The sequence below is a fragment of the Littorina saxatilis genome, linkage group LG12 (assembly GCF_037325665.1).
Source record: "Littorina saxatilis isolate snail1 linkage group LG12, US_GU_Lsax_2.0, whole genome shotgun sequence".
NCBI lineage: Eukaryota > Metazoa > Mollusca > Gastropoda > Littorinimorpha > Littorinidae > Littorina > Littorina saxatilis.
The window spans coordinates 6,175,301-6,197,123 of record NC_090256.1 but is presented as its reverse complement, the minus strand read 5'-3'; the positions used below and the strand labels follow the sequence as shown (position 1 = coordinate 6,197,123).

Here is a 21,823-nt window from a genome sequence, read left to right as displayed (position 1 = left end):
TGAACGGTCAATGGGAAAGAACTGTGTTTAAACCCCTACAAAAAGTTGGACAGTGGTTACCTCCCATTTAGTTTTCACAAATGTCCTGAAAAGTGCTGATGTAAATGCCACGTACCTAGTACGTGTATGGGCGTATGACAAACCAAACATGACCACGTATCTAGTACGTGCTGGGCAGTGAAGGGGTTAAGAGTACATTTTGTTCACCTTTTTATGTTTTCCTTTTTATATTTAGTCAAGTTTTGACTAAATATTTTAACATCGAGGGGGAATCGAAACGAGGGTCGTGGTGTATGTGTGTGTGTATGTGTGTGTGTGTGTGTGTGCGTGCGTGCGTGCGTGTAGAGCGATTCAGACCAAACTACTGGGCCGATCTTTATGAAATTTTACATGAGAGTTCCTGGGATTGATATCCCCGAACGTTTTTTTCCTTTTTTCGATAAATGTCTTTGATGACGTCATATCCGGCTTTTCGTGAAAGTTGAGGCGGCACTGTCACGCCCTCATTTTTCAACCAAATTGGTTGAAATTTTGGTCAAGTAATCTTCGACGAAGCCCGGGGTTCGGTATTGCATTTCAGCTTGGTGGCTTAAAAATTAATTAATGACTTTGGTCATTAAAAATCTGAAAATTGTAAAAAAAAATAAAAATTTATCAAACGATCCAAATTTACGTTTATCTTATTCTCCATCATTTGCTGATTCCAAAAACATATAAATATGTTATATTCGGATTAAAAACAAGCTCTGAAAATTAAATATATAAAAATTATTATCAAAATTAAATTGTCCAAATCAATTTAAAAACACTTTCATCTTATTCCTTGTCGGTTCCTGATTCCAAAAACATATAGATATGATATGTTTGGATTAAAAACACGCTCAGAAAGTTAAAACAAAGAGAGGTACAGAAAAGCGTGCTATCCTTCTTAGCGCAACTACTACCCCGCTCTTCTTGTCAATTTCACTGCCTTTGCCATGAGCGGTGGCCTGACGATGCTACGAGTAAAATGGCATTGCGTTTCATTCTGTGAGTTCGACAGCTACTTGACTAAATATTGTATTTTCGCCTTACGCGACTTGTTTATTTTATTCATGTTCGACCCAGGTAGAAAACAGCAAATAAACAAAAATTCTAGGCAAAATGAAAGAGATTTACCGTTCTCTGTCATTCTCATCGCCCAGACGCTTGAGGTGACCCTCTGCCTTGCACACACAGCGGTTGAAGGCTCGAGCCTTGGCTCCCAGCTGCTTGATGACAGTCAGCGGCCCTTTGCCGCTTGCTTCACCTGCAATCCCAACCAAAGTAGAGATAATGTGCAATTTGTTTTATGTAGTGCAAGTGTGTGCCCGTGCGTGTGTTTGTGATAGTGTTTCATAGAGCAATGTGTTATTCATTGATATGCGTGTGTTTGTGATAGTGTTTCATAGAGCAATGTGTTATTCATTGATATGCGTGTGATTGTGATGATGTTTCATAGAGCAATGTGTTATTCATTGATATGCGTGTGTTTGTGATAGTGTTTCATAGAGCAATGTGTTATTCATTGATATGTGTGTGTTTGTGATAGTGTTTCATAGAGCAATGTGTTATTCATTGATATGTGTGTGTTTGTGATAGTGTTTCATAGAGCAATGTGTTATTCATTGATATGTGTGTGATTGTGATAGTGTTTCATAGAGCAATGTGTTATTCATTGATATGTGTGTGATTGTGATAGTGTTTCATAGAGCAATGTGTTATTCATTGATATGTGTGTGATTGTGATAGTGTTTCATAGAGCAATGTGTTATTCATTGATATGTGTGTGATTGTGATAGTGTTTCATAGAGCAATGTGTTATTCATTGATATGTGTGTGATTGTGATAGTGTTTCATAGAGCAATGTGTTATTCATTGATATGTGTGTGATTGTGATAGTGTTTCATAGAGCAATGTGTTATTCATTGATATGTGTGTGATTGTGATAGTGTTTCATAGAGCAATGTGTTATTCATTGATATGTGTGTGATTGTGATAGTGTTTCATAGAGCAATGTGTTATTCATTGATATGTGTGTGATTGTGATAGTGTTTCATAGAGCAATGTGTTATTCATTGATATGTGTGTGATTGTGATAGTGTTTCATAGAGCAATGTGTTATTCATTGATATGTGTGTGATTGTGATAGTGTTTCATAGAGCAATGTGTTATTCATTGATATGTGTGTGATTGTGATAGTGTTTCATAGAGCAATGTGTTATTCATTGATATGAGTGTGATTGCACGTTAAATAATGTCATGTTGTCGTAGTATGTTGATTGTACAGCGCTTTGAGCAGGGTTAAACCCTGGATACATGCGCTTTAAATATTATGCATTATTACTATTAGTTGCATTCTCCTATACCTCCAAAACTCTTGGAAAATCAGGTCTCAAAAGAGATGGAGTTGTAAAAGGGTGGTACATTTACTGATGCTATCAACAGAAAATCTCAAGAAGCAGGGTCTCAAAACAAGGAAGTCTTAAATGAGTGGGGTGGGGGGGGGGGGTCAATAGGGGAGAGGGGGTAGGGGTGTGGGGGGGTCAATAGGGGAGAGGGGGTAGGGGTGTGGGGGGTGAGAGGGGGTAGGGGTGTGGGGGGGTCAATAGGGGAGAGGGGGTAGGGGTGTGGGGGGTCAATAGGGGAGAGGGGGTAGGGGTGTGGGGGGGTCAATAGGGGAGAGGGGGGAGGGGTGTGGGGGGGTCAATAAAGGAGAGGGGGTAGGGGTGTGGGGGGGGGGTCAATAGGGGAGAGGGGGTAGGGGTGTGGGGGGTCAATAGGGGAGAGGGGGTAGGGGTGTGGGGGGTCAATAGGGGAGAGGGGGTAGGGGTGTGGGGGGGTCAATAGGGGAGAGGGGGTAGGGGTGTGGGGAGGGTCAATAGGGGAGAGGGGGTAGGGGTGTGGGGGGGTCAATAGGGGAGAGGGGGTAGGGGTGTGGGGGGTCAATAGGGGAGAGGGGGTAGGGGTGTGGGGGGGTCAATAGGGGAGAGGGGGTAGGGGTGTGGGGGGGTCAATAGGGGAGAGGGGGTAGGGGTGTGGGGGGGTCAATAGGGGAGAGGGGGTAGGGGTGTGGGGGGGTCAATAGGGGAGAGGGGGTAGGGGTGTGGGGGGGGGGTCAATAGGGGGTAGGGGTGTGGGGGGGTCAATAGGGGGTAGGGGTGTGGGGGGGTCAATAGGGGGTAGGGGTGTGGGGGGTTCAATAGGGGGTAGGGGTGTGGGGGGGTCAATAGGGGGTAGGGGTGTGGGGGAGGTCAATAGGGGGTAGGGGTGTGGGGGGGGTCAATAGGGGGTAGGGGTGTGGGGGGGTCAATAGGGGGTAGGGGTGTGGGGGGGTCAATAGGGGGTAGGGGTGTGGGGGGGGGTCAATAGGGGGTAGGGGTGGGGGGGTCAATAGGGGGTAGGGGTGTGGGGGGGGTCAATAGGGGGTAGGGGTGTGGGGGGGTCAATAGGGGGTAGGGGTGTGGGGGGGGTCAATAGGGGGTAGGGGTGTGGGGGGGGTCAATAGGGGGTAGGGGTGTGGGGGGGGGGTCAATAGGGGGTAGGGGTGTGCGGTGGCATTGGGGTTTCACTGTTGCTTAACAAACCTCAAATGTCATTTTAATTTTACAGCGAGTGTATAAGCGACATCTTGATTAAAAGCATGCAGAAACAATGTGGAAATAATTGCCTTGTGAGCTTGTTGACATATGGATATACTCCTCAACTACATGTGCTTCAGTCAATAATCTTCTTAAATGGGTGCAGCACATAGTGTGACAATGACATTTTGTATCACAAACACTACTTTCAACGTCAACAACCATCTAAAGAGGAAAAGAAAAAAATCATTATTAGTGGTATGGAATTATTCTACAAGTTCATACAAAAGGCTGCATTTACACTTCCAAGATAATATTACTACAAACAATGTTTACAAGCATGGCAAACACACGCATTCTTTTTATTCCGCGCTCCAGCTAATACCGGTGTATACAAATTAATCTCTCACTCACTCAATGCCCGTCACTCCTGTCAGGGTATGGGCCGCCAACAACAGATACCGGTGTATACAAATTAATACCATGGTTTAAAATATTCTCATTGAAATCTTCATCTCTTTTAATACCTCTTGTTGTTGTTTTTACAGATTAAAACATTTGAAAACCATATTCTTACAAGTCTTGTCAAGTCAAGAATCTTGAGAAAAAATGAAGATTTTTTGATTTATTTGTTAAAGATAGGGATCATGCAAGCACACATAAACAGGCAATAGGAAAGCTTCAACAACTGTTCAGATTCTTTTCCAAATGCATATAGCCTTACGACTCCCCTTTCCAAAATAAGCAAAGCCAATATGTACTCAGGTGAACACTGTGATCTGTAAAGCACATCTAATAATATTAATTATAACCTCCACCACAAAAAAGCAAACACAATAAAACATTTCTACACCAATACAGGTAATAGTTAGGTGACTAAGAGGTGCCCGAGGAAAAAAACTCATAAATAATTGTACATGCATGTACAATTATTTATGAGTTTTTTTCCTCGGGCACAATACATGTGTTATGCGTGTGTGAGAAAATGAAATATATCAAAACAGCAGCAGATATGTGACACTGGATTATTTGATTGAGCTGAAAAGTTCAGCGATCAAACCATGGTTTGTTTTGAATATTCCAGAGATGACCCTAAGTTCTAGGTCTTTTCATTGATCTTTTTCTGACCTCTTATCTGTAGAGATTTATGGTCTGTGCCAAGTGCATTTTGTATGAGAGTGCTTACATGTGAATTATGTCTGTGAAATGGCCAAAGATTCTTTTTCATATGGGATCCAACTTTCAGTGCAATAACAGTATTATATGATTGTAATGACTCTTCAATTGATAATTAAGAATTACAATCTATGTGCCTTGTGATTTTACAAAGTATTGTGTTGCACCAGCATAACTTTTCAACAAATACAGCTACAAAGAAATACTAAAGAAATCACAAAGAATACACACACCAAAAAGACAGCTTAACAACAAATAAAATCTACACACAATGGACTTGATTGAAACTATACAAACAGAAAAACAATTCTCTCAAAACCTAAAAACAAAACAAAACAGGGTAGTGCATCACCACAAAACATAAAAATTAAAAGAAGGAAAAGTGTCTTTTATTTTGTTATAATGTCTGTGTATCTCAAAATATATTAAGTATAATGTACACTCTCTGAAATAAAAAAAATAATAATAGAAAAAAATGTATGAGCAGGACAAGTGCATCCTGTGCAAAATAAAATGTGTGCACATGACGTCTTAATGTTTTGTGACCAAAACACAGGTGAACCTCAACATAGTACAGTGTTTTGTAACGCACACTATTTTTTGTGGTTCAAGCAAAATTTCATCCAGCTCTGCCCCATTCTGTGCCTATATTACCTAGCTGCATCCACTCTTCTTCTTCTTCTTCAGCGTTCCAGAATTTTCTGGTTACGTGTGAGCTCGTTTACCCATTTGGGTTCTCCAAACTATACTCTGAGAGCATAGTCAGCTTCACTCCACTTTCGTTGAGTAGGCATGCTGGGTATTTTCGTGTTTCCATAACCCACCGAACTCTGACATGGATTACAGGATCTTTTCTGTGCGCACTTGGTCTTGTGCTTGCGTGTACACACGAAGGGGGTTAAGTCACTAGCAGGTCTGCACACAAGTTGACCTGGGAGATTGGAAACATCTCCACTCTTAACCCACCAGGCGGCAATGACCGGGATTCGAACTCACGACCTCCCGATTAGGAGGCCGACGTCTTACCACCACGCCACTGCGCCCGTGCTGCATCCACTCGATAAGGCAGCCAAATATATGACAAAATAATGTATAAGCCCCAGCACCAAGCAGCCTTGCCAAATAGCCTTAAAACACAAAATGATGTACAAGCCCCAGCACCAAGCAACCTTAAAACACTAGTACACATCCAGCAAACTCATTAGCATGTATATCAGCATTGTTTTGGTAATGAAAGCCATTTGCTGAGGTTCACCTGTTCAATTATTGAAAAAAAAGGTAAATAAAATCAAATAAAAGAAGCAGCTGGTAGACCCGACTAGAAGCAGAAATAAAGCAGTATTCTTATAAGGTTGGTGATCATATGTACCTTCCTCTAAATCCCTAAGAGCTGAAAAGAAGCAAGTTAACAAGTTTCATTGACGCTGTGTTCACAAGTATGAAGACTATAATGACTGCAGTCGTTTCAGGCAGCCAAGCCAGGTTGAGACACATAAGCAATGCACATTCAAGACACTCAGAATATCACTGGCTAAGTTCTTCACACGCAATATCTTCACCAACATAATCATTCTACAGGTGCAAACACAAAGTCACACCAAAATTACTCTTGTAAAATTTGTTAGTCACAATAGTACACATATGTGCTTCACACAGAAACTTTTCATCTAGATTAACATCACACAGTAAACTAAATACTACATTGGCTACTTAACACACCATAACAACTTGTGTTTTAAGACATGTTAATTCACACACTTTACACGGGATAAACAAAAATCACATGTACAAGTACTACACTACTCTTGTCGGAAGTGGCATTCATCATTAACGGTTTAGGTAATATGGGCCACTCTCTGGTACTCTGCTATTATATAAGGCCATATTATGGTCAAGCTACCTCATTGGCAATTATTTTGTACCTAGAAGTCCATGACTTCTCCTATCTGCCACACTTGGGGAAAAAAACCACCCTGTGTATCAATTCTTGTTCAACTTCACACTTTCAGTCTCCCTCGTTTGTCTGTCGTTCTTATACCTTTTGTGTCACTCTCGCTGTCAAGCACCAGCAGAAAAGCATCTGGCGCCAAGGCTTCTCCAGCCTTCACCAGCAGTGAGCGCTTCATGCGAATGGTTCCAGAGTCCGCCTTGCGAGCCTGCATCAAGAAAAAACAAGTCGCGTAAGGCGAAAATACAATATTTAGTCAAGTAGCTGTCGAACTCACAGAATGAAACTGAACGCAATGCCATTTTTCAGCAAGACCGTATACTCGTAGCATCGTCAGTCCACCGCTCATGGCAAAGGCAGTGAAATTGACAAGAAGAGCGGGGTAGTAGTTGCGCTAAGAAGGATAGCACGCTTTTCTGTACCTCTCTTTGTTTTACCTTTCTGAGCGTGTTTTTAATCCAAACATATCATATCTATATGTTTTTTGAATCAGGAACCGACAAGGAATAAGATGAAAGTGTTTTTAAATTGATTTCGACAATTTAATTTTGATAATAATTTTTATATATTTAATTTTCAGAGCTTGTTTTTAATCCGAATATAACATATTTATATGTTTTTGGAATCAGCAAATGATGGAGAATAAGAAAAACGTAAATTTGGATCGTTTTATAAATTTTTATTTTTTTTTTACAATTTTCAGATTTGTAATGACCAAAGTCATTAATTAATTTTTAAGCCACCAAGCTGAAATGCAATACCGAAGTCCGGACTTCGTCGAAGATTACTTGACCAAAATTTCAACCAATTTGGTTGAAAAATGAGGGCGTGACAGTGCCGCCTCAACTTTCACGAAAAGCCGGATATGACGTCATCAAAGACATTTATCAAAAAAATGAAAAAAACGTTCGGGGATTTCATACCCAGGAACTCTCATGTCAAATTTCATAAAGATCGGTCCAGTAGTTTAGTCTGAATTGCTCTACACACACACACACACACACACAGACACACACACACACATACACACACACGCACATACACCACGACCCTCGTTTCGATTCCCCCTCGATGTTAAAATATTTAGTCAAAACTTGACTAAATATAAAAATGACGCACGCACACACACAAATAATAATAATAATAAGTTTAGCAAGCAGGGTGTGTTGTGAGTTATCACTGTCCAAACACCTCAGAGCCTGCTTCCAGCAAACAGTGGCATTAACACTGAAAATAAGGTGTTTATCGTTTGTCTAGCAGGATGTTGTTGTCATTACTTTATCAATTCAAACAATGAAAATAATGAGTTTATCGTTTGTCTAGCAGGATGTTGTTGTCATTACTTTATCAATTCAAACAATGAAAATAATGAGTTTATCCTTTGTCTAGCAGGATGTTGTTGTCATTACTTTATCAATTCAAACAATGACAAGAAGGGCAAAGCCCATACGACTCACATGCTTGACCTTGATCTTTACATAGCAATGACATCATACACTAAGAACTGCTTTACACATTTTTCCTACCAAAATACATGTGACCTTGACCCAAGGTCAAGGTCATCCAAGGTCATGCAACACAAAGCTGTTAATTCAAGACATAGGAAGTACAATGGTGCTTATTGGCTCTTTCTACCATGAGATATGGTCACTTTTAGTGGTTCACTACCTTATTTTGGTCACATTTCATAAGGGTCAAAGTGACCTTGACCTTGATCATATGTGACCAAATGTGTCTCATGATGAAAGCATAACATGTGCCCCACATAATTTTTAAGTTTGAAACAGTTATCTTCCATAGTTCAGGGTCAAGGTCACTTCAAAATATGTATACAATCCAACTTTGAAGAGCTCCTGTGACCTTGACCTTGAAGCAAGGTAAACCAAACTGGTATCAAAAGATGGGGCTTACTTTGCCCTATATATCATATATAGGTGAGGTATTGAATCTCAAAAACTTCAGAGAAAATGGGAAAAATGTGAAAAATAGCTGTTTTTTAGGCAACATTTATGGCCCCTGCGACCTTGACCTTGAAGCAAGGTCAAGATGCTATGTATGTTTTTTGGGGCCTTGTCATCATACACCATCTTGCCAAATTTGGTACTGATAGACTGAATAGTGTCCAAGAAATATCCAACGTTAAAGTTTTCCGGACGGCCGGACGGCCGGACGGACGGACGGACGGACGACTCGGGTGAGTACATAGACTCACTTTTGCTTCGCATGTGAGTCAAAAATAATGAGTTTATCCTTTGTCTAGCAGGATGTTGTTGTCATTACTTTATCAATTCAAACAATGAAAATAATGAGTTTATCCTTTGTCTAGCAGGATGTTGTTGTCATTATTTTATCAATTCAAACAATGAAAATGATGAGTTTATCCTTTGTCTAGCAGGATGTTGTTGTCATTACTTTATCAATTCAAACAATGAAAATAATGAGTTTATCCTTTGTCTAGCAGGATGTTGTTGTCATTATTTTATCAATTCAAACAATTAAAATAATGAGTTTATCCTTTGTCTAGCAGGATGTTGTTGTCATTATTTTATCAATTCAAACAATGAAAATAATGAAGTTTATCTTAATCTAACAGTCTGAATTGTTGTCATCTATGGGTCTACAAGCCGGCTAAGACTGGAGCATGGAGCTGTTTTTGAACAAAAAAACACAAGCGCATCTAGATCTGGATCTGATAAGTTGCAGGGGTGTCATACAACAACTGACAAGTACACAAATTTCATATGAATAAATTTAAAAAAATCATCCAGCGTCAATATCACTGATGGAAAAGAGGTGACAAGAAACTTAAAGAAGCAAACTAACAAGAACAAGAAACCCATTCTCTGATACTTTTCTCCTCTTCAAGGGGCCATAAAGGAAAAGCAGTTGTGAAATAACAGTAACACAATAACAATAACAGTAACACAATAACAATAACAGTAACACAATAACAATAACACAATAACAATAACAGTAACACAATAACAATAATTGTCAGTAAGTACTGGTGTCACATGACTGATGTGAACCAGTTGATTGGCTAATGGCGATGGCGCTAAATCTGTTAGCGCACTCTTGGAGTGCGCTAACTTTTTCACAGAGCGTATTCTTACACCCTTTGCCAAAGCGAGACTGTACTCTCATCCTCAGAATTAATTAATGACATGTAGCTTATATTCTCCACAATACTAATGATTATGACCATACATTTCCTGCTTTTTAACCTTTGCCGGATGCCGCTTTTGACTACACACTCCCGACGATGCGGGTTTGTCTGAACCCATACATTTGAAAGAGGGTTTTTACCGTTTATTCCTCTAACGACGATGCGGGTTTGTCTGAACCCATACATTTGAAAGAGGGTTTTTACCGTTTATTTCTCTAACGACGGGGTGGGTTCAGGGAAACCCACAGCGCTACTTCAGTGGTTGCATCGAGTTTCTCCCTTCACCGACCTCTTGCAGGGGAGGGAGAGGGGGAGGGAGAGACTGAGAGAGACTGAGAGACTAAGAAAGAGAGAGAGAGAGAGAGAGACTAAGAAAGAGAGAGAGAGACTAAGAAAGAGAGAGAGAGAGAGACTAAGAGAGAGAGAGAGAGACTAAGAAAGAGAGAGAGAGAGACTAAGAAAGAGAGAGAGAGAGTCTAAGAAAGAGAGTGAGAGACTAAGGAAGAGAGAGAGAGAGACTAAGAAAGAGAGAGAGGGAGACTAAGAAAGAGAGAGAGAGAGAGACTAAGAAAGAGAGAGAGACTAAGAAAGAGAGAGAGGGAGACTAAGAAAGAGAGAGAGAGAGAGACTAAGAAAGAGAGACTAAGAAAGAGAGAGAGGGAGAGAGACTAAGAAAGAGAGAGAGAGACTAAGAAAGAGAGAAAGAGAGACTAAGAAAGAGAGAGAGAGAATAAGAAAGAGAGACAGACTAAGAAAGAGAGAGAGAGAGAGACTAAGAAATAGAGAGAGAGAGAGATACTAAGAAAGAGAGAGAGAGAGAGACTAAGAAAGATAGAGAGAGAGACAAATAAAGAGAGAGAGAGACAAATAAAGAGAGAGAGAGAGACTAAGAAAGAGAGAGAGAGAGAGACTAAGAAAGAGAGAGAGAGACTAAGAAAGAGAGAGAGAGAGACTAAGAAAGAGAGAGAGAGAGACTAAGAAAGAGAGAGAGAGATACTAAGAAAGAGAGAGAGGGAGACTAAGAAAGAGAGAGAGACTAAGAAAGAGAGAGAGAGAGACAAAGAAAGAGAGAGAGAGAGACTAAGAAAGAGAGAGAGAGAGACTAAGAAAGAGAGAGAGAGAGAGACTAAGAAAGAGAGAGAGAGAGAGAGAGAGACTAAGAAAGAGAGAGAGAGAGAGAGACTAAGAAAGAGAGAGAGAGAGACTAAAAAAGAGAGAGAGAGACTAAGAAAGAGAGAGAGAGACTAAGAGAGAGAAAGAGAGACTAAGAAAGAGAGAGAGACTAAGAGAGAGAGAGAGAGAGAGAGACTAAGAAAGAGAGAGAGAGAGACTAAGAGAGAGAGAGAGAGAGACTAAGAAAGAGAGAGAGAGAGACTAAAAAAGAGAGAGAGACTAAGAAAGAGAGAGAGACTAAGAGAGAGAGAGAGAGACTAAGAAAGAGAGAGAGAGACTAAAAAAGAGAGAGAGACTAAGAAAGAGAGAGAGAGAGAGACTAAGAGAGAGAAAGAGAGACTAAGAAAGAGAGAGAGACTAAGAGAGAGAGAGAGAGAGACTAAGAAAGAGAGAGAGACTAAGAGAGAGAGAGAGAAAGACTAAGAAAGAGAGAGAGACTAAGAAAGAGAGAGAGAGAGAGAGACTAAGAAAGAGAGAGAGAGAGAGACTAGGAAAGAGAGAGAGAGACTAAGAAAGAGAGAGAGACTAAGAAAGAGAGAGAGAGAGACAAAGAAAGAGAGAGAGAGAGACTAAGAAAGAGAGAGAGAGAGACTAAGAAAGAGAGAGAGAGAGACTAAGAAAGAGAGAGAGACTGAGAGAGACTAAGAAAGAGAGAGAGAGAGAGAGACTAAGAAAGAGAGAGAGAGAGACTAAAAAAAAGAGAGAGAGAGACTAAGAAAGAGAGAGAGAGACTAAGAGAGAGAAAGAGAGACTAAGAAAGAGAGAGAGACTAAGAGAGAGAGAGAGAGAGAGAGACTAAGAAAGAGAGAGAGAGAGACTAAGAGAGAGAGAGAGAGAGAGAGAGACTAAGAAAGAGAGAGAGAGACTAAAAAAGAGAGAGAGACTAAGAAAGAGAGAGAGACTAAGAAAGAGAGAGAGACTAAGAAAGAGAGAGAGAGACTAAAAAAGAGAGAGAGACTAAGAAAGAGAGAGAGAGAGAGACTAAGAGAGAGAAAGAGAGACTAAGAAAGAGAGAGAGAGACTAAGAGAGAGAGAGAGAGATTCTAAGAAAGAGAGAGAGAGACTAAGAGAGAGAGAGAGAGACTAAGAAAGAGAGAGAGACTAAGAAAGAGAGAGAGAGAGAGACTAAGAAAGAGAGAGAGAGAGAGACTAAGAAAGAGAGAGAGAGACTAAGAAAGAGAGAGAGACTAAGAAAGAGAGAGAGAGAGAGACTAAAAAAGAGAGAGAGACACTAAGAAAGAGAGAGAGAGAGACTAAGAAAGAGAGAGAGAAAGAGAGACTAAGAAAGAGAGAGAGACTAAGAGAGAGAGAGAGACTAAGAAAGAGAGAGAGAGAGAGACTAAGAGAGAGAGAGAGAGAGAGAGAGAGAGACTAAGAAAGAGAGAGAGAGAGACTAAGAAAGAGAGAGAGAGAGACTAAGAGAGAGAGAGAGACTAAGAAAGAGAGAGAGAGAAACTAAGAAAGAGAGAGAGAGAGAGACTAAGAAAGAGAGACAGAGAGAGAGACTAAGAGAGAGAGACAGAGAGAGAGACTAAGAGAGAGAGACAGAGAGAGAGACAGAGAGAGACAGACAGAGAGAGAGACAGACAGAGAGAGAGAGACAGACAGAGACAGACAGACAGACAGACAGACAGACAGAGCAACTGACAACAGACATACAGACAGAGAGACAGACAGTCTCTTGGAGACAAACAGGCAGACAGACACTGTTCCGCCGCTTTGGTAATTATGGGTGTAGCAGAACCCGCGCCGTCGGCAGAGGGATAGTTACAATCACTACTACTCTTTAAAAGTATGGGTATGTGTGAACCCGCGCCATCGGTAGTGTTTATGTAAATTATCATAATCAATTAATTCTGATGTTTTGTCATGTACACACTAAAAATTTGCAGACAGAGAGCAAATTAGGTGTGTGAGAGATACTTAAAATTTCAAAACGATACCTTTAATGGTTCCAGAGTTACAATGATTTTAGTGTGTCTCTGGGTACAGGTGAACCCAGGAAGCACGGCAAAGGTTAATTAAAAGCAGAAGTGGGTTTTTTCTGACAGATTGCATGCGCCTGTGCCGCCTACAGTTGCCACTAATCTAAAAATAGAACCTGCTGTGTCTAATTTTTCAGTTTCGACTTGCGAAGATTCCTCTCATAATTATGCCATGTTAGTGGCATGTAGCTTATTATCCACATTACCAAATGATGGGTTAGTATACAAATCCCAGCAGCTAACAGAAAACACAAGTGTTATTTCGATAACGTAGACTAGCAGCTAGATCAGCACCGGCCGGCGTAGCAGACTACACTGATATACGACTGCATCTGTTCAGTAAATGAATGGTTTCCGAATTATTATTTCAAGGCAAGAAGAATCGGAATCGAAAACGTGTAGGGTTTAGAACGTTCTTACCATATAAGACCAGCCTGCCTCGTGCTTGCAGACTCAGTGCAACGAGACGAGCAATTTTTGTTTTTGAAATGAGACTCAGTGCAGTGCGTAGCACTAGCAGACGACATAAATCCCGTTCAGCAAATTAACATGTTGGGCAAATGTGAACGATAAAACGATGGGTATATAATACGTGTAGGGTTCAGAGCATTCTTACCGTTCATATTTAGTACCAGACTCCCCGATGAGTGAAGATACCACACGAGAATCATTTATTTTGAAAATGTGCTTTCCGTCGACCTTGGCAAGGGGCAAAACTCTGCACAGTCAAGTCTGTCGAAGCTCGATGAAGGTTTCGAATCGCAAATAATTAAGAGCATAGTCCTTTCTCCGAGTTAAAATGAGGTCTCTATGAAACATCATCACTTTTTAGTTTAACGCTACACTGGAATTTACCAACAGAAATTAAAACAAGAGTTTGCGTGTGACGAACGCACGACACACTTCAGACAGCCCACATAAAAGTAGATCCTACTGTATACGACCTGACCACACAGTTACGCCTATCCAAATGCGCGTAGCAAAGTGTGCTTTTTGAATCTTCTTTTTTCTCTGGCGGTACTGACAATATCGTTATTGAAACAATCCCAGTGCACTAAGGGATTAATAGAGCAAATCTCGAAAATAATTATTGAACTCAGCGCTATGCGCTTCGTTCAATAATGAATTTTCTCGATTTGCTCTATAAATCCCTTAGTGCACTGGGATGTCTCAATAACTTAAACTGTAACACAATAACAATAACAGTAACACAATAACAATAATCAAAATGTGTGACACCTTAACTTTGTTCCTAAATTCAAAGTGACCCATGCAAAAAAGTAAATGCCGGTGACAAACAACCAAACATGTTCCCAAATTCCAGATGAATCATGCTCTCAAAAATATGCTGGTGACAGAGAACAAAACGTGTTCCTTAATTTCAGGTAACTCATGCTGAAAACACAACCAACTGCATGTTCCCAAATTTCTGGTGATTCAAAAATATTTGCCGTTGGCAGACAATCAAATTTGTTCCCAAATTCAAGGTGACACATGCTGAAAAGTATATGCTGGTGACAGGCAATTTGACTGCAAAAGCAAACAAGCCACTTGCAAGTCTCTTACTTTGTAATATGAATCAGGAGGATTGTCTTTAATCTGGAGACAAAAAGAATTTGCAGTGCAGATTTAATACCTAGAAGAAACAGCTGATACTGTTACAAACTCGATCATATAGCCTGATCAAGCGCTGTAACCGTGTACAAAAAACAACTGCAAATCAAATCATATTGACTTGACCTATTATGCACAGAAACAAAAAGTTCAATCTGAAACCCTTGAGGAATGCTACAACTGTCCAGGGGAAGAGTAATGTTCTGGCAGCTCACACCCAAAGATTAACAATCTCACAAAGGGTCAACAACTGCATGATTTCTTCTTCAAAAGAGACGTTGAGCTTACCAATTTCGTTCTTTAAAAAAGAGAAAAAGAGAACTGACATTTAAAGATAAAAGGTAATCCCAGGACCAATTTTGGTTGTGGGAGAGGGGGCGAGATGTGTCCGATCTCTAAAGTACCATCGGTCCAGCTTTATGCGGGTGGTGCAAATTTCCACTCCCTCCCTGACTTCATCTTCCCTGATGACATTTTTTCAGGGTGAAAGTCGCTTGTTCATGTCAATGCTTGTTATTCTCTCAGGTGCCAGGAGAATGGTTCCGAAAATAACTCTCACTGACTCTATCACACATGTTGCGTGAACTTTAGACCACTTACTTCCCTTTGATTGTCAGATATTCATCTTCCCTGTCCCTAACTAAGCTGACGTTACCTGTTCTATAATCATGGCTGACGTTACCTGTTCTATAATCATGGCTGCCTGGTCCTCAGGTCTCTCTGGCTGACGTTACCTGTTCTATAATCATGGCTGCCTGGTCCTCAGGTCTCTCTGGCTGACGTTACCTGTTCTATAATCATGGCTGCCTGGTCCTCAGGTCTCTCTGGCTGACGTTACCTGTTCTATAATCATGGCTGCCTGGTCCTCGGGTCTCTCTGGCTGACGTTACCTGTTCTATAATCATGGCTGCCTGGTCCTCAGGTCTCTCTGGCTGACGTTACCTGTTCTATAATCATGGCTGCCTGGTCCTCAGGTCTCTCTGGCTGACGTTACCTGTTCTATAATCATGGCCGCCTGGTCCTCAGGTCTCTCTGGCTGACGTTACCTGTTCAATAATCATGGCTGCCTGGTCCTCAGGTCTCTCTGGCTGACGTTACCTGTTCTATAATCATGGCTGCCTGGTCCTCAGGTCTCTCTGGCTGACGTTACCTGTTCTATAATCATGGCTGCCTGGTCCTCGGGTCTCTCTGGCTGACGTTACCTGTTAATGTTCTATAATCATGGCTGCCTGGTCCTCAGGTCTCTCTGGCTGACGTTACCTGTTCTATAATCATGGCTGCCTGGTCCTCAGGTTTCTCTGGCTGACGTTACCTGTTCTACAATCATGGCTGCCTGGTCCTCAGGTCTCTCTGGCTGACGTTACCTGTTCTATAATCATGGCTGCCTGGTCCTCAGGTCTCTCTGGCTGACGTTACCTGTTCTATAATCATGGCTGCCTGGTCCTCGGGTCTCTCTGGCTGACGTTACCTGTTCTATAATCATGGCTGCCTGGTCCTCAGGTCTCTCTGGCTGGCGGTAGAGCTGAGAGCGTAGTTCCAGGCGCCTCAGCATCACCTCGAGACGTTCCTGGTACACCCCACCATCGTCAAGAAGCAAGGCCTGCACATGATGACAATCAATCAATCAATCAATATGAGGCTTATATCGCGCGTATTCCGTGGGTACAGTTCTAAGCCCAGGGATTTATTTTGTTAACAATTTTTTTCATGCAATTTATATCGCACACATATTCAAGGCGCAGGGCAACAATGAAATACAGTGGTCCTTGTAACCCCCATTTTAATACCCCCAAATTAAGACTCACTTCCTTTTAAGACCTTGTTTTCTCAGACTTTCTGTTCATAACCTCTGTAAATTTACCCCCATTGTCAAACTGCCTCCTTCTTAAGACCTTGTTTTCTCAGATTTGTGGAGGTTTTAAAAGGGAGATTCCACTGTACCAGGTCCCTTCCATGTGAGGACACCTCCATTATAAGATCATGTTGTCTAGTGTTCCTCTAATATTAACCATGGGAGGCAACCTGCAATGTAGGGACAAATCCTGGCTGGTCCAAAAGGCATCTGTTCACCACAGCTACCTGGTAGCACTGTATAATTATAAGCATTCTTTCATCTTTGAGTTGTTTGTGTGTTTCTAGTGTACACTGACTGCAGCTAGTCTACAAGCACATATGGAAGACTTTAACCATTGAAGGTTGATTCTTTAGAATTTATGCCCTTTGGACCCAGAAGGGCCATTCAAGACCAACCTTACATTTGTTTGAAAAGCGGAGAAATACCCCTGACTTTTTTTTCTTTTTTTGCTGACTTGCACCATCTTGTAAAATAGGTTTTTTTCAGGTTTCAATTAGGGTGCTTTCTTACCTTCTTCAGGTGTTCCATGGCTACCTGGATCTGCTCCAAATCCTCCTCACACTTAGCTAGCTCTGTGTGTACCTGACATCTCAGCTGCATCAGCAGACTAAAAAAACAAAACAAAAAACATAGGTTACATTAGATATCAAGGGAAGAAACCATATACATCTTTCTTAACCATTAACCAAGACTAAGGCCGACCCTTTCAAACCATTAACCAAGACTAAGGCCGACCCTTTCAAACCATTAACCAAGACTAAGGCCGACCCTTTCAAACCATTAACCAAGACTAAGGCCAACCCTTTCAAACCATTAACCAAGACTAAGGCCAACCCTTTCAAACCATTAACCAAGACTAAGGCCGACCCTTTCAAACCATTAACCAAGACTAAGGCCGACCCTTTCAAACCATTAACCAAGACTAAGGCCGACCCTTTCAAACCATTAACCAAGACTAAGGCCGACCCTTTCAAACCATTAACCAAGACTAAGGCCGACCCTTTCAAACCATTAACCAAGACTAAGGCCGACCCTTTCAAACCATTAACCAAGACTAAGGCCGACCCTTTCAAACCATTAACCAAGACTAAGGCCGACCCTTTCAAACCAAAAATGGGTGTGCTGCACCTTTTGCACACCCTTATCACTCATGGAGGATGAAATTATTATAAGAAACTATACAGACTGTGGTATAAAGAAGTCTGAAGAAACCTGGTCAGCAACAAGAGGACCCTCTGATGGATTACCTCCAAATAGAGGACGCCTCCTGCTACCCCTAGCCAGTGCTGATGGGGTCTATGTCGACCAAAAGAGTGGGATTCCCTGTAGGTAGACTACCTGAAGGGGGATTCTCCGTATAAGTTTACCCCCTACAGAAAGTCCACCTAGAGGTAATCCCACTCTTTTGGTCGACATAGACCCCATCAGCGCTAATATACCCGTGTATACAGGGAATCCTACAGGTGGAAGTTCCTGTAAGTGTTTTCGCCGATCTCGCTGAAAGTCACGTGATGCTTAGCAATATTGGTAGAATTTGATGTTTTTCGATCTTTTTTTGTATTTCTTAAAACATTTGAGTATGGTTTCTTTCTTTATTTGGTGTTTAACGTCGTTTTCAACCACGAAGGTTATATCGCGACGAGTGAGTATGGTTTGCAATTTTGATTTCAGAAAAGTTTAAATCGATAACTAAATGAAAGAAAACGCAGCTAAAATAAATTACTCGTAATAACGACATACTGCACACTAATTCAAGAATTCTAACAGATTTTCCTGTGGAATCGCCATTGTGGAAGGGGAAGTAACGCTAAGGTAACTCAAATCGGTTTATGGCAGTCACGCACTTGGCACAAGATTGAGCGGTATCCTACTTTCTTACAGGAACTCCACATTGTGGAATTCCCTGTATACAGGGAATCCCCCTACAGGAAGTCCACCTACAGGGAATCCCACTCTTTTGGTCGACATAAGCCCCATCAGCGCTAATATACCCGTGTACCGTATTTTCCGGGTCATAAGGCGCGACTTTTTTCCTCAAGTTTGACCCCTGTGCCTTGTATAACAAAGCGCCTAATCCGTGTATGAAATACGAAAAAAATCAAAGAGACCGCCTGAGTACCAGTCAAACAACTTGTGATGATGCATGTTTCAGCTACTAGGTACTACCCTGGCCAAGTTTCCTCTCAAGACATCAAAGAGACCGCCCCATAGGTTAAACTCGGTCACTGACCCCGGTGCAGGAAGTGTTTCCTCTCTCAGATATGACAGGGGAACCACCTCTCATAGCTAAAACTGGGTCATTGACCCCTGGGAAGAAGGTCAGTGTCTATAAACAAGGCAACCCAGCTATCACAATGGACCTGCCTTTGATCTCGCCGCACACACAGAGCACACATATTTCCACTCTGTATTCTTCCTTTGATGTGCGGCTTATTTTCATTCTTCGACCGTTTGTTACCGGTATACTTTTTCAATTTTGGTGCGCCCTATCGGCCCCCTGCGCCCAATGGGTGACTGGATTACAATTTTTGTTAAAAGAAGGGGGTGCGCCTTATGCGCTGTAGCGCCTTGTAACCCGAAAAATACGGTATATTCATTTTTTCACATATACTGTAAGGTAAAGAACTGACCTCTGAATGTCCTCAAGGGCCTCAGCGATGAGAGTGAGAGCTTTGCGGACTTGACGCCGAAGGTTAGGCTGGATGAGAGGCAGGCACAGGTTCCACTGGGCCACGCACCCTGCCTGGATCACATTGGGGTCGCCGGAGCGAATCGCGTTCATGATGGCCTCTTCGCATCGCTTGATGGCTTGCAGCCTCAGCTAGCAGGGAAATCATCAAGGTAGTTCGATATCAGAAAAGGTGACTTCTGTTTTCTTAGTTTTTGCTGAGAAACCACAAATTCTTAACTTGGTCCTAACAGGAAGCAGTTCAAAATATAATAATTATAAAAAAAAATGAAGATTCCCAGTTCTCGGCACATCAAAATAACAAAGCTATTACAATAATTTCTTTAACTTGCCTTCTGGAATAGTTTTTAAAGAAAAACATATGGTTTATATTTATGATGATTTGCATGGATAGATGTTAAATAGTTTCAAAATATAAAACTCTGCTTATTAACTAAGAGACCATCTAGCTCTGATTTGTTCCAATCCTTGCATCCTTCATAGCTTGAAAACAGAAAAACAATCAGGAAGTCATTTTGTACTTCAAGAATTTCAAGATGGGAACTTGCAGCCTTGATTTTGTTCTGAAGCAAATATGATGCCATTTATAGAGTGATAAATCGTTAGTTCAAAAAGAAGCATAAAAGAACAACATATACCTCAACCACTGGTTTCTGGTAGGATTCCTGCTTCTCTCCCAGGTTCTTGACCATCAGGAGGCAATTGAGGAACTCCAGCTGAAGGTAAAAGCCTTGCTCCTGCACAACACATGCACACAGAGGAATCAAATGCAGAAAAACATGACCTATGTAGCTCTCTACACTCTGTGCCAACTTTTCTGTTGCAGTGTAAGAGTCACCCCCTTTCATGCAAGACCCCAGTTTTCTCAGATTTTATGACCTCTGTAAGTTTACCCATAGACCATTTCTCCTGGACCGCCAACTTATTACTGCTCTCTCTCCGCTCTTTCTCTCTATTACGAGGTAGCGGCCTCTCGCATTTAGGAACCTACGCTTACATGGCCTTTCAGAAATCAGGGGGATGTCATATCCGGTGTCGATTGTAAACATGGACGAAGTTGCCGAGGTAAGTTCTGAAAATGCTAAAATAAACTCAGCTAAAGTGCATATGGAACATGTTTTTCGATGAGTTTTGTTAAGTTTAGTTTGGAGTTTTGGAAAATCCAGTTCATTGTCACCTCCCATTGTCACAAATAACTGGAGAGTGCTTTCTTTTCACTGTCTTTGAATCGCTGGCCTTTCAAACCGGATGCTAAGCGCCCCTGAAAGTCGAGCGTCGTAACCTCGAAGGGTCACGTGACGAGTTGGCGGTCCAGGCTATTTGGTCTATGGTTTACCCAACTTTTAAGACTCCTTAAGACCTGATTTCCTCAGACTTAAGGTTTTAAAATAGGGATTCCACTGCAGCGAAAACTTTCAGACTGAAAAGCGTTGTATTTCTCAGCATCAGATAATAGAGAGTTATTGCCAAGTCTCTGTCTTGGTGTTTTGCCGACAATATTTTAGCTACTTGTCATTGCTTCTTTGGCTGACAGAGACTAAAGAAAGACGCCTGCATGTGTACACAACTCAAGGCGCAGGGATCTATTTATGCCGTGTGAGATTGAATTTTTTACACAATACATCACGCATTCACATCGACCAGCAGATCACAGCCATTTCGGCGCATATCCTACTTTTCACGGCCTATTATTCCAAGTCACACGGGTATTTTGGTGGACATTTTTTATCTATGCCTATACAACTTTGCCAGGAAAGACCCTTTTATCAATCGTGGGATCTTTAACGTGCACACCCCAATGTAGTGTACATTGCTATATTTCTCTGACTAAAACAAATTCTAGAAGAAAATGGTCCCATGAGGGGATAACGACCAATAAAGAACGCCTTCTGATGTGCCTCTGCCTACCATCTTCACCATCTGTTGAAGGCAGATGTTTGTGGACAAGAGAAATACACATGCATACAGACAACAGTGAACAGCCTTTGCACACGTGCAGACAATCACCTTAACATTGCAGGTCTTCATGTGCTCTGCACAGTCAGAGGCCAGGTCAGCAAAGCCCAGGTCCAGGCACAGGTGACCCACCTCCAGCAGCAGGAAGGGCCTGTGCACATGACACAGACGTGTGAGTACTGCATATGGGTGGATAGTCAATGACTTTCTTGTTATCACAAGCATGCACGCACACACACACAATTTGTTATGCTTTCCAAAGTGAACAACTTTCTCCCTGTCAAGACCATTTCTGTATCATTTCGTTCAAAATGTGTACTTTTACCTCTATTCAAACACTCCCTCATTATGCACAGAACAGAGACATTTAACTCACTCCCTACTGTGCGATTTTTCCTATGCTTTCCACTGTATACTGGCCATTTGTATTAGTTGGTAAAAAAATCATTACTAAAGAAGTACTCAACACAGATATTTGAAACTTTCAGGGTTTACTGTTGAAATGTTGATGCCCTTCAGCGCAGAGTTTCAAGTGTTTTACTTAGAAAATAGCTGATTTAGGTGGGGGGTATAAATAACCCTTTTTCTGGCATCAAAATTACGCTGAACGCAGGGCCATCACTTCAAATTCGCGTGGTTTACTCACTCACTACGAACCACTG

General features: G+C 41.6%; 1 protein-coding gene across 1 annotated transcript in view; it reads right to left on the bottom strand.

The window, feature by feature from the left end:
* Positions 1-21,823, bottom strand: part of LOC138981137 (cilia- and flagella-associated protein 46-like) — a 130,067-nt gene that overhangs the window by 83,380 nt on the left and 24,864 nt on the right. The window contains exons 11-19 of the mRNA XM_070353974.1: positions 21,213-21,312; positions 19,844-19,942; positions 19,147-19,337; positions 17,027-17,123; positions 16,130-16,261; positions 14,614-14,646; positions 6,814-6,931; positions 6,145-6,165; positions 1,159-1,288 (exon numbers count right to left, since the gene is read on the bottom strand). Coding sequence (XP_070210075.1) covers positions 1,159-1,288; positions 6,145-6,165; positions 6,814-6,931; positions 14,614-14,646; positions 16,130-16,261; positions 17,027-17,123; positions 19,147-19,337; positions 19,844-19,942; positions 21,213-21,312 — 921 coding nt within the window. The remainder of the gene's footprint in view (positions 1-1,158; positions 1,289-6,144; positions 6,166-6,813; positions 6,932-14,613; positions 14,647-16,129; positions 16,262-17,026; positions 17,124-19,146; positions 19,338-19,843; positions 19,943-21,212; positions 21,313-21,823) is intronic.